The following is a 13,301-nucleotide window of genomic DNA, read 5'->3' as shown; positions in this document are numbered from 1 at the left end:
AGAAGTGAATTCAAGTATGTAGCAAAATTCAATCAATATAAATTGACCTATGCATGTAAAAAGACAAAGTCAAGGGCTGGGGATTTAGCTCAGTGACTTAAGCACCTGCCTGGTAGGCATGAGGTCATGAGTTTGATCCCCCTTACCAAAAAAAAAAAAAAAAAAAAAAAAAAAAAAGACAAGCAGACTAAACAGCAAAGCATATCTTGCTAAATTCTATTTATAACAACACAGTTTTAATATAGAAGGACACACAGAAAAGTTGAAAGAAAAATAATGTAAATAATGATTTCTAATAAAAAGAAAAAGTGACTATTCTCCGTCATATAGAATTGCCTTTAAGGCAAAAAAAAAAAAAAAAAATTTACTACAGAGAGCATTACATACTGAGAAGCAGTTAAACTCCCTAGAAAGTTATATGCACTTCTGTACAGTGAATTCATAAAAACTAAAATGACAGTCATTTCAAGAACCTGACAAATCAACTGTTGATGGTAGATTTTTGATACATATCTATTACTAACGCATTAAGAAAGACACGCATAGAGAAAATTTGAACAGCATAATTAACTAGCTCTGACTAATCTGCATACAGTATGTGAACTTAGTTACTTTTCTCCTTGCTGAGACAAAATGCTCAATATAGAAAGTTACAGGGGGCAAGATGTAATCCCACTCACAGTTTGTAGAGGTTTCATCCGTAGTTTGCTGGTCCAAAGTAGGGTAGCCTGGCAGAGGAGCATCGTACAGAAGAAGTACTATATCCAGGGTAAGCAGGCAGGAGACAGCAAGCAGCAGCAGCAGCCTGTCTTCCCTTTTACACCTTCCAGGGTATCCACACACAGGGTGGGCCCTCCCGTTAGCCACCCCACAATCATGGTAAACCAACCAGCGTGCTGCTTTACATGCATGCACCCCTAATCGTCATGCCAGCATTACAGCCTTAATCCCAACCCCACACACCCCTGGATGCAAGCCATAAGGACATGATAGACCCACAAACTGAAGTGTTCCCATTCTTTTCTTCTACACATGGAAGTCTTATAAATTGTGGATCCATAAAGGAAGTCTCAGCAGATTAGTATACAAACCAAACTCTCTTCAATGGCAATTTAAAAATAAAATAAAACCTGACCAAATGCTCCCCAATACTTGAAGACAAAAATGTTTGTTAAATAGTTAAGGCATCCTTTGAAGGGTAGTCACATTAATATGACCACTGTGTTATTTAGAAAAATCTCAATTTTTTTCCACAATTTGGGGTAACTGAGTTTATTCTACCCTATCTCCATAACTTTTTAAATATTGTTTCATTGTTCTCTAAAAGGCACCTTTTATGCTAACTTCAAAAATGACTAAAATATTCACAGAACAATCCCCCTGAGATTTTCTAAATCATATCCTATTTTAAAATCATGCTCAGTACTTCATATAAAATTAATCATGAACAGAATGCAGCACTATGTATAGAAATATTCAAAAACCATTTTTTTGCAAGAATAAAGCATGAATAATAAAAAAATTTCAAGGAACCAGTAATACTAGCATAACACAGAACTAAGGAGAAACTAGGAACCTTAAGAAGGAAATTATTTTGAAATCCCAGTAAGATGAAATAAAGTTATTATTTAACTCCAGAAATGTCTGAGTGGGCCTGTCAAATTCTGAGTGGTAAATACCTTAAAATAAAGTACGAAGTAGGAGTAGCAGAAAAGGTTCTCATCTAAACCTTTGGGGGAAAAAATCACATTGAAATAAGTAGTATAAGCTTGCAAAATACAGATAATAGTGTTTATTTGCCTACCCAGGAGATGCTGAAGTCACCAGTAATAAAAGAACTAATGAAGAGATTTTATAAGATGAATATATATAAGAAGAAAATCTATGAGGCTTTTATTTTATCAGCAATAATCAGCAATACACACAAGGTGTTTATTACAAGTTTATCACAAATAGAGGAAAAGTAGGATATAACTGGCAGTATATCTACAGGAAAATAGTTGAATATATAACAAGCCCTATAATACATTCTGCAGGGGTTGTTTTTGTTTTTGGTTTTTGTACCAGGGATTATTCTGCAGTTTTTTAAAGAATGAATTATATCCATATCTAGAAATATGATATATTTGCATTGAAAAAAGCCAGAAGCAAAAAAAAGAGCATATACTATAATCTTATTTTTATTAAAGAATTCACTCTGTGTTAATAAAGATTACTTTGAGATAGATTCTCTATGCAAATCCGTTTAATACCAATATCAATGTCTAAAATAAAATGTCTAACAACAGAAAATTCAGATAAGCACAAAACATAATGACTAAAGTGGAAAAAAATAAAGCAGGGTTACATTTTCTAAGATCTCTACATTACAAAAGAAATAAAGCAAAGCCATAAAGACCTGTCTCCTAAATAAGCAGTGCCAGATGCTAAACAACAGAAAAACATATTTTAATTCTGGGAAGAGTGCATTACAATTGTAATAGCACAGACTCGTTAAAAATACTGGTGGAAACAGCAAGGCAGCCAACGTGCTCCACTAGGAAGGTGTAAAATCTAATCAAGGAAAACCTCACTTTTGTGCGCACACTTCTGACACCAGATGTGAGGGCTTTCCACACCAGGTGATTCTCAGACTTCTCTGGGTGTCCCTGCAATTTAGTTCTGATGTTACCTAAATTAGTGCAGCCCCAAAGGTGAAGGGCGCAATCCCTCAAGACTATGCCCACTTTGCAAGGCTGGGCTTCCCCTGCATCTGACCAACTGGCTGTGAATCAGGGGTCCCTGAGCCCTCTCCTCTGGTGTGATTTGCTAGAGTGGCTCACAGACCTTAGGGAGGCATTCAAGTGTACCAGTTTATATTTAACTCAGCAACCGCCAAATGGAAAAGATGCATAGGACAAGTATGGGGATGCTCAGAGCCTCCAGCCCCTGCCTGGACACACTGCCCTCCAGCGTCATATGTCCACCAACCCCAAAGCTCTATGAACCCCTTTATCCTGGGTGTTTATGGAGGCTTCATTGCCTACACATAATTCATTAGCTCACTGGCCACTGGTGATGAGTTCACCCTCCACTCCCCACTCCCACCCCAGAGGTCAGGGAGCCTGGAGTGAGGCTGGTACAATGGCTTCACTTGCTGATTAACTCCCCTGGTAACACATCATTCTGGAAAGAACTCTGGACAAAGAAGCGCATATAATAGGCGATGCCCTGTCACCCCACTACCCAAGAAGTTATGAGTTTTAGAAGATCTGTGCCAGAAAGGGGTGCAGGAGACCAAATCTGTGTTCCTTATTATGGCTCACCAATGTTCGATCGTTTGTGACAGTGTTCCTCCACGTAGTCTGGGTTGCCCTTGAATGTGGGATCTTCCTGCCTCAGCCTCCTTAGTGCTGGGATTACAGGCTTGGGCCATCAAACATGGTTGGCCCTCCAATTTTTAGCGAATGAGAATGAAATAGACAAGAAAAAGTTGTTGACCTAGAAAACAGTCAGAAACCTAAGCTATTCACTCTAAATCCATGGCCAACAGATTATAAATATGAAAATTCATAGACGGTGATGTAATCAGTACAGCGTGGCCAGCAAATAAGTGGCTGTCATGCCACTTCTCTCCTCCCCTCCCCCCAGCCCCCTCTCATTCAGTCATCAACAATCCATCCTGGCAGTCTGTTCCTCCCAGCCGACAGAAGGTTTCAGAAGTTTCTCAGCCTTGCACTTTGGGCAGCCTCTAACAGATTGTGGTCACAATGTACAATGAAAACATCTTGCATCTGTAGAGACAGTTACATCACCCAAAAATAATGGAGACCAAAAACAAAACCAAAAAAAAAAAAAAACCTTGCCATTTCTTCACTAGAAGAGGACACGAGATAAGAATTCCACCTAGAAATGGAGAAAACAAACAAACAAACTAGCAGCACGTGGGTTCTCTTCAAGGTTTAGCATCTGAGAGCAAAACACTGCAATAGATGCTTATTACATCCTTGCAGTTCAGAAATGAAAGATGCCCCGGAGCCACTAGGGAGAAGAGAAAGGTAGTATTTCAGGCCGTCACCGATGACAGGTGCCTGAGATCATCCTACGAAGGTGCTGAAAAGGGTACGGAAGCCCACAGAACCTGCAGAAAGTTTCCAGTGGACAACCTCATCTTTAGAGAATCCCCCCAGGGACATTTGAATTCTAGAAGCTGCTGTTACCCAAAATAAATGATGGAAGCTTTAGGGAAACCAGGGATGTAAAGGTTTTTTTGTTTTTTTTTTTTTTTTTTTTTTTTTTTTTAGTAGCTCTTAAAAATGCAAAGGCAAGGCATTTTAGACACACTACAGAAGACCAGTTCTGTCAGTCCTGAGTGAGCTGTGGAGCGGGGTTAGGTGAACTTAGAAGCAGGTAACATATTTTCCATCACGGAGATCCAGAAGTTGTTCCTGTGCTTTGTAATGGATTAAAATGCAAATTTAGATTCATAAATGATTAGGCTGTGTTTTGTGTCAGCATTGCTTTGATTGAACTCTTACTTAATGCTTCTTTTTTTTACTTTCTCCCACCTCAGTCCTGGGGTTTGAACTCAGGGCTTTGCACATGCCAGGCCAGTGCTCTACGGCTGAGCTACATCCCCAGCCTCAAGCCCAGAAGGATTTGTTTTGTTTTTTTCCTGACTTACAATTTTTATTTTTTGAAGATGCTCTTATAGGCTTATGGAGACATGGAACTGACCACCCCATGAAGATCTATGGCTAAATTCACACATGTGGTGGCAGTAATAATTCTCATGTGTCCTACCTGGCTGGCAATCTCTGTAGGATGCCATCCATTTTAAGACGCAAGCTGATTTTAGGGGTGTTAAATGTGTGAAAAGTGTGTGCCTGACTCTTGATGAAATATGGCACATCAAATGAGTTACCTTCCAGGTGGGTTTAAAAAAAAGGTGCTTTCATCAGATAGAATAAATGACTGTACATATTGTATACAGTCTATCAGATACAGTAAATACTGTATACAAGGTGCTTTGAATAAGGACCTGGCTGACTGCCGAGGAGAAACAAAGTAGCCTACCCAACTGGGGTACAGAGGGGCCCTCTGAAAAGGTGGAACTGAAAAGAGGAGAGAAACCCCAGAAAGATGGAAGAGAGTTCAAATATGGTAGGTGGGGCAAAACACCCTATTTTTGTGATCCTGAAGGTTCAAGACAGTCAAAAAACTCTCCCACTCCTGGTACCGCCCATCCCACCACCAGGTAAGCTGCAAGCTCCTCCCCTGGCAGGTGCCCAAGGCTGTAAGCCTCTGTATCTGCGAGCTCCACGTCTGCAGATTCAACCTACTGTGGGCCAAAAATAATCAACAAAAATTGCATCTGTCCTAAACCCACACAGACTTTTTCACTTGCCTATTATTCCCGAAACGATCCAGTGTCATAGCATATAACTTAGCACTGGCATTGCACTGGTGTTATAAGTAATCTGGAGATGATTAAGCGTACAGAAGGTTATGCATAGGTCATATGCAGATTTTATATAAGGGCATTGAGCATCCATGGATTTTGGTGATGACAGGGAGTTGGTAGGATGAATCCAACATGGGTGTGAGGGACCACTGGGTGTATTTGGGAAGCGGAATGCAATGAGTGGGCGAACAGGTGCATAAATTAGGGCTGTCTGCGGCCCAGGGTAACAGCTGCTCTTTTTCTTCCCAGAGAAACTTGAGAGTGAGAAGCTTAATGTCGCGGAGGTCACCCAGTCAGAGATTGCTCAGAAGCAAAAACTGCAGACTGTCCTGGAGAAAATCAATGAAACCCTGAAACTTCCTCCCAGGAGCATCAAGTGGAACGTGGACTGTGAGTTGTACAAAGGGGAAGGGTGTCCTTGGTGGTACCGCGGTCCCTCCTCTGTGGCTTCTCCAAGAAGCCATCAGGCTCCAATGCAAACTCATTTATCTCTGAGTGAGATGCACCCTTCAAAAAACATTTATCTAGCATCTGCTTAGGGGAAGAAAGCAAAATGCCCCAAGCCAGTATTCCTTTGTATAAAATGCTGTCTCTAGAAATGTCACATGAGGTTTGGAGAAGAAGGAAACTTGTATTTATTGAGATGTTTCTGAGACCCAGTACAGTCTTTTGAAATAGTGGTTATCTCACATATGTAGAGGCTTTGGGAAGCTAAGGTCCGTATGTCCAGGTCCAAAACCCATACTCTGCCACTCGCCCGGTTTCATTGATTTTCTCCAGGACAGTTTGCCAGAAGGAGCAAGGATGGGATGAGATCACAGGCACTAGAATGGGAATGTTCAATCCCATTTTCACAGCTACACCGCTCAGGAATCTCAAAGCATAAGCCATTCATTCTTTACTGGCTCAGAGGCCAGGGGTCCAACATAGGCTTTCTGTGTCCATCAACAATGAATCAGAGGAAGGGTGAATCTCATAGTAACAGTGTATTTCCCAAAGGGAGTCCTTTGTAATAAATAAAAACATGAATTGTTACAACACAAATGAAATGCGTAGACTGTGTACTTGCTTTAAGTATCAGGGATTAGGTAGTATATTTAGTGCGTGTAGTTTATACAATTTATAGTGAATACCTCCCCCCTGGGGGAAAAAAATCCTTCAAACTTGGGAAAGTAAAAGAAATTTTCACCTCTAAGCTAAGTGACCCAGTAGCTGCTAGTGGCAAAGTTTCCTTCAGGTTTCTCACATCTGATGTTGAAGAGCAGGTGACAAGTACCTGCTTCAGGGGAATTACACCTCTGCTGATGCAGCCCTGGATCAGGGCAGGCTCTGCCAAGCCCAAGGAGACCCTTGAGAGTGAGCGTAGAGGGGACTATGGCTGGGCTTCAGAGCTGCCTCGGAGAGGGTCTCTAGTCCCCGAATCCCAGGAATGTTAACAGCATTTGGGGCGGGCAGGGGGGCGGTCACTAGTTTAAACAATGTGCGTGCATTTTGGAAATGCATAGTCCTGAGTGTTAGAATTTCTCAAAGGAAGAGCCCTGGTTGGCCTCCATGATGCTGCCCAATGGGATCCTCTCCCACCTGACTGTGACCCCCAACTTGGAAAGGCGGAAATAGAAAGATGGGACTTTGCAAACTCACGTCAAGAGCGTTGTCTTAATGCAGGTCTAAATGTTATCTTTGGCTCATGACTGCTGTAATTTCAAAGTGTATGTCAGAGAAATTACTTGTATTAGTACTCCAGTCTAGCTATTTTTATTTTTTTTGCCCTGGTCAGTCTAATGCGTATTTTTACTTAGTTCAGTGACATACACCATTGTGTTTTCTCGTTTTCTCTTAATATTTAGCAATATATAGTTTCTGTCTTTGTGTTTGTAGTTGTAGCTTTTTATAACCATTTCATGTCTTGGGGTAAATATCCTTACAGTTCACTTACACTCTCGGTTCACAGTAACCGTTGTAATGATGTTCTCTAACCTGTGGCTAACATCTGATAGCACCAAGCTGTAAGTCCTAGCTTGTGTCTGTTTCTCTTGAATTATTGCCCGTAGATCTTCTAGAACAGAGATGAATTGCCAGGTCCCACGGGATGATTATCTCACAGCCCTGAGATGCCTCAGGGGATGGGGAAAGGCTGGGCTTGTGTAGAGACTGGGGTTTGTCCTGTAAGGATTGTGACAGGTACAGCCCAGGGGAAGTTCTGTCCCTCTCTCTCTCTGGTATCAACCTGCCTGTGTATCTCGGGACACTGTGTCACCTTTCTGCTTAGCAGGGATGATTTAGGACTTTAGGAATTTGTTTTTTCTTTTTTCTGTTTACAACAGTAATGTTTATTATGGAGAGTTTTTAAATTTTTTACGGAGAAAATATACAACAAAATTTTATGACAATAACAACAGTTAATATATTACATGTTGTTATCTTTAAAATAGTCACTCAAGGTACAAGATGTGGGCATGGGCTGGGGATTTAGCTCAGTGGCATAAGTACCTGCTTTGCAAGCAGGCGGTCGTGAGTTCGATCCTTGGTACTGATAAAAATGAAAAAGACAAAAAAAAAAAAAAAAGCTATAAAAAGAAAAAGATGTGGGCATGAAAATTTCTCCAATAGCTATTAGCACACATCTTCCTTTTAATGAACTAAGAGACTCTAAGCGTATCCCCTTTTCCTTCTGTCCTTTACCCTTTCACCCATCCTAGTTCCTTTTTCCTTTTGAATAATTTTCTCCCATTTGACAGTATCTACTGTGCATTTTAGACCTTATTTAATAGTTCGGTTTCTCACCAAGGGAGACCATGTGATGTTTACACATGGGAGTTTGATTTATTTCACTTATGAGTATCGTCTCAAGTTGCATCCATTTACCTATAAAAGTCTCAAATTTTTCCTTCTTTGTGGCTGAGTGGTATTCCATTGTATAAAAATACCACATCTTTTTAATCCATTCCTCAGTTGATGGATTACATTTTTATTATTAAAAGTGCAAATACAAGAAATGTAAATATTAACATCCATCATATATTATATTGTTTACTGGCTTCCTTGTGATTTTCTAAACACAACATGTTTTTTTCCTTGTAATCCTTTCTCAACCATCCGATGTAAGAGTTTTTATTATCTCCATTTTACAGCTGGGAAAATCAAGGCACGGGATCGTGAGTCATCATAAATGTCAGTTTTATGAGGGTGAAGCTTCCTTTGCTTCTTCACTGCTGTATTGCTGTAACTGGGCAGAGTGCCTGGCACATATGAAGCACAATAATATCTGCTAAAGGAATGTCACCGTCCAGACGCACACAGATGACAAACAGCAGAGCCAGGAATCAGAGCCTAAAACTCCCCGGCAGAGCCTGCGTGCTAAGCCTACACATACAGCCCTGAAGCTGCCCACCCGGTGACAGGCACTGTGACCACTCTGTGCTTGTGTGTCATAAAGAACTAAGTCACCTGTGCACCGCAGGTTCTAAGACGCCAGTGAATTTCTGAAACCACTGATAGTGCCACATCTTAGCTATACTGTTTTTTGCCCATTCAGACCCAAATTTACTGCCTTTCCCGTCTTTTTTTTTTTTTTAATCAGTACGGGGGATCAAACTCACGACCGCCTGCTTGCAAGGCAGGTGCTTATGCCGCTGAGCTAAATCCCCAGCCCCTGCCTTTCCATCTTAATTGAGAATTTATCACACTGTGTTTGCAGTTTAAGCGCAACACTGCAAGTAGGACACATTTTCTTTTTCTCCATTTCATGGCTAGAATGTTCATCTTTATCAACAATATTAATCTCAACATACCATTATTTTTCTTATTGAGAGCTTTCAGCTTTTTGCTTAAAGGAAGCACTTCGGTTTGGTTTGTTTGATTGATGGTTTGATGGTTTGAAACTCACTGTGTAGCTCAAGCTGGCCTTGAACTCACTATGGAGCCCAGGTGGCCCTTGAACTTGCTTCCATCCTCCTTGCATCAGCCTCCAGAGTGCTAGGATTATAGGCATGCACCACCGTGCCTGGATAAAGGAAGCAGTTCACACCTCCTTGATGGGATATCTGAATTGCCAACATCACTATTCTTGCACTTTGGGGCAATCATTCAGTAAAGTACTACAAACATTGTAATTCCAAGATGGTCAGTCTCGTAGCTGAGGTGGCTACCAAGCTATGAACAGATGAGTGACACATACAACATGGATATGCAGGACAAAGCGATGACTCACATCATGGGCAGGAGAGAGGCGCTGTAAGGCTTTCATCTAGATGTCCCCTCCAAAGCCTCATGTGGTCACAGGTGGGTCTTTTTCAGAAGTGGCTAACTCTAGCGTGTGTGACGCTGGGATTGATTCACATTGCAATACTGGGATCAAGGGCACGAGGATGAAGGGTGTGAGTGCTGCCACCCAAAGTGGCCTGGATAAGATTAAAGGCATAGACAGAGCTGTGGTCATCCCTTGTAATTTTGCTACCTTCTGCCTGCCATGGCCTGTTTCCCCGCTGGCATCCCCCCTCTGCCATACAAGTGACCTTGCCTTGGAGCCAGCTGACTATGGACTGAAACTGCTACAAACTGAACCACATAAACCTTAGCTCCCTTAACTTTGGGTATTGGGTATTTTGTCTCAGCAACAAGAAAAAAGTAATTAAGATAGGAGCCCAGCTCCAGAATTCACCACATTACCCAGAACAGCATGTAATATAAAACTTACACATTGTGTGTTCTTGGAATTTTCTGCTAATATTTTTGGACAACAGCTGATCTTGAAAAACTCAAACTACAAAAAGGAAAACCTCAGATAAGGGAGAATACACACACATACACACACATAATTTCACAAAAATGAGATCAACCTACGTATGTTGTTTGGAAAATGTATGCCTTCACAAGTCATTAAATGTTTTATAGGTCACTATTTTTTCTCAATACTGGAGGTTTTTGTGTGTGTGTGTGTGTGTGTAGTTTTGTTTTGTTTTGGTTTTTTTTTTTGTCTTTTTCCTTTTTGTTGATACCAGGGATCGAACTCACACCTGCCTGCTTGCAAGGCAGGCGCTTATGCCGCTGAGCTAAATCCCCAGCCCCTAATACTGGAGATGGACCTAAGGCTTTCATTACAGCCCTTTTTATTTTTATTTTGAAACAAGGTCTTGTAAGTCACTAATTTGCTAAGGCTGTGCTCAAAGTTGTGATCCCACTACCGCAGCCCCAAAGAGTGCTGGGATTGCATGTGTGTACCTCCACGTCCAGTTTACATGTCATGTTAATATTATATGGCATTGTATGTCTTATCATAATTTGTATAACTAATGATGAGATATTTAGATTTCTTATTTTTGTCACTAATATCTATCCTGTGTGATGAGTTCTCTCTACTGAAAGTGATAGCCATATTCTTTTAGAATGAATACCTGGGAAGTATACGTTAGGGCTTTGCAAAAGGTATGTACATTTTTAAGGTCATAATACATTAGCATCAACTTGCTTTCAGGATATTGCACCAACGTCCATTTCCACCGCAGGACATGTTTACATGACTGTTGCTAACTCGGCTACTCTTTTTCCAGGGGTCTTCCAGCTCTGGAGTGACCCTCTCAGCGCAGTGCCTCATTCGTAGGGGAGGCTGGGCCCTTGGTCTTATGGTGCTTTGTTCCCTGCCCAGTGCTGGGCATCTGGGCTCCATGAGAGGCAGCAGTGATGAGGGTGCCTGAACACAGGACACATGTTACAGCTATTTTTAACTGAAAAGATGGCATAGGCGTACAGAAAATTTGGAACTAGGATACTACACTTAAATGACCTTTCCAGACCAGCATCACTATTTTCATTTTTAAACTATGTTTTCCAGAGCATTAGCTAGAAGTACTGGTTTGTGTGTGCATGTGTATGTATATATACATCCACACATACATGTATGTGTATATGTATCTGTTATTTCTGCATCACATCTCCATAAATGTATATTCTTACTTTGTTTCTATTCAGTTTCCCTTTAACATTACATTTTAGTATTCATGGCAACATTTGCTTAACAAAGATTTTCAATGCATAGAACTATCTCATTCCGTGAATATCCCATAACTTTGGAAACACTGATTATTAAACCAGGCTTATCAAATGAGGTGGCACGGGTCTGTAATCCCAGCACTTTAGGAAGTTGAGGCGGGAGGAGTGTAAGTTCAAACCCCGCTTGGGCAACTTAAAAACAACAGCGGCTGAGGCTGTAACTCGGCTCAAAGGCCTCGGGTGCAAAACAAACAGGAAACAAACCACGCTTGGTCCAACAGGGATTTGCAAGGAGAAAGTCAGGTGTTACTGGATAGAGAAGCAGCCATCCGTGGGCTGCGGTTAGGATGTGAGGACTTTGTGTCTGTGCTTTTTTCATGAGTTCTGCCTATCAGCTTGATTTTAAAAAAGAATATTTGAGAACCACTGATTTAACCATCCGCTTGCTACTGAACTTGTTTCCAGCATTGTGTTTTTGATGATAATGTCTTAGTACACTAGTTAACACCTTTGTCCACTGTGTGTGTGTGTAGCCTCGAGGACAGGCCCAGGAATGGCATGACAGTTCTGACTGGAAAAGAAAACTGTTTTTGCCTCTGTCCCTCAACAACCTTGCCACGTCAGTGGGTCAGTCCCAGCCAGGAGCCTTTTGGGGTTTTTTGTTTGTTCTGTGCAGTACTGGGGGCTGGGTCCAGGACCTGGCGTGTGCCAGGTGCATAATGTACCATGGAACTACATCCCCGGGCAAGACCCTCTTTTCAAGGCTACCTCTGTAGGTCCCTTTGGGTGGATCCTGAATTAAAATTGCTAGAAGGCTGGGCACCCACTGCTTGGTGATAATGTTGACTCCTGCTCCTGGTCAGCAGAAAGCCTTCCTTGAAATAGTGATGATAACAAAAACTCTAGTGAGTGCCAAAGGAACATCTGAATCATTTCCTTTCTAAGTGATTTCTCAAAGGTTCGGCTAAAGCAGACTGACCCATGGATCCCAGGGAAGGGAAACGATAGCTAAGAATGTGAGGTGCGTTGTGAGTTCTGAGTTCTCACGCAGGGTGCTCTGGCCTCTTCCCTTGAGTGTCCCATGTCATGTGGAGCTGTGCTGCTGGTGGGACCCCGAAGGCAGATCTTCCCTTTTGTGAAAAAGGACGCGGAAAGTGCTAGTATATTTTAATTGCCTCGGCACCAGGTACTTGCACTCCGGTTTATATTTTTTAGTATATATTTTGTATAAAAATATATAACATACAAATATAAAATATATGCGCAGTCTCTTCGTTACCTTCGGAAAGCCTTTCAACCTGTGCATCCTTGCAGACTCTTATCGTTCACTCTGCCCAAGGTCAAGTAGCCAGGGAATAAAGGGAAGAGTTCTAAAGTCAGGGACCTCATAAGTAAGTGGCAGTAATAAGGTCAAACTTCAAGCTCCCTGACACTATAAGTACCTCATTAAATCAGTGTTTTTTCTCATCTATCAAGAAAACCACAGCCCGATAGGGCCCAGCCTTCCCTAGTGGAAAGGGCGTAACATTCAGTACAGGGCTTAGAAGCTTCTGAGGCTGATGGGCCTTGAACGCGGCCTCCAAGGCACTCAAGGAAGCAGCAAAGCCCTTCGGAGGGATCTCGGGGACCTTGAAGCCCCACACAAAGGAAGGGCCCGGTGTTCCTGAGTTACCTGTGAGCGGTCTTGGGCAGGGGAAGTGGTGATAATCCAGAGCCTCTGGTCAGGTGGGAAAGGAGAGGGTACACAGCAAGCTTGCTCATGATTATTCGAATGGAGTGACCGGGGGCCTGGGGCTTGGACAGTGCTCCAAGCTCAGAAGTCAGCAGATTTCAGGGTCCTGATGAGACTTGGGATTCCCTATTGGAAGTC

At 41.9% G+C, this 13,301-nt stretch overlaps 1 protein-coding gene across 2 annotated transcripts in view; it reads left to right on the top strand.

The window, feature by feature from the left end:
- Positions 1-13,301, top strand: part of Parva (parvin alpha) — a 136,743-nt gene that overhangs the window by 101,689 nt on the left and 21,753 nt on the right. For both annotated transcript variants that reach the window (XM_063251900.1, XM_063251899.1), the window contains exon 5: positions 5,693-5,833. In XM_063251900.1, coding sequence (XP_063107970.1) covers positions 5,693-5,833 — 141 coding nt within the window. The remainder of the gene's footprint in view (positions 1-5,692; positions 5,834-13,301) is intronic.

This window comes from Cavia porcellus, unplaced genomic scaffold (genome assembly GCF_034190915.1).
Source record: "Cavia porcellus strain 051 isolate PalLab524CR breed Dunkin Hartley unplaced genomic scaffold, mCavPor4.1 scaffold_6, whole genome shotgun sequence".
Lineage (NCBI taxonomy): Eukaryota > Metazoa > Chordata > Mammalia > Rodentia > Caviidae > Cavia > Cavia porcellus.
The sequence above is the reverse complement of the archived record's forward strand: the minus strand, read 5'-3'. Positions and strand labels throughout refer to the sequence as shown.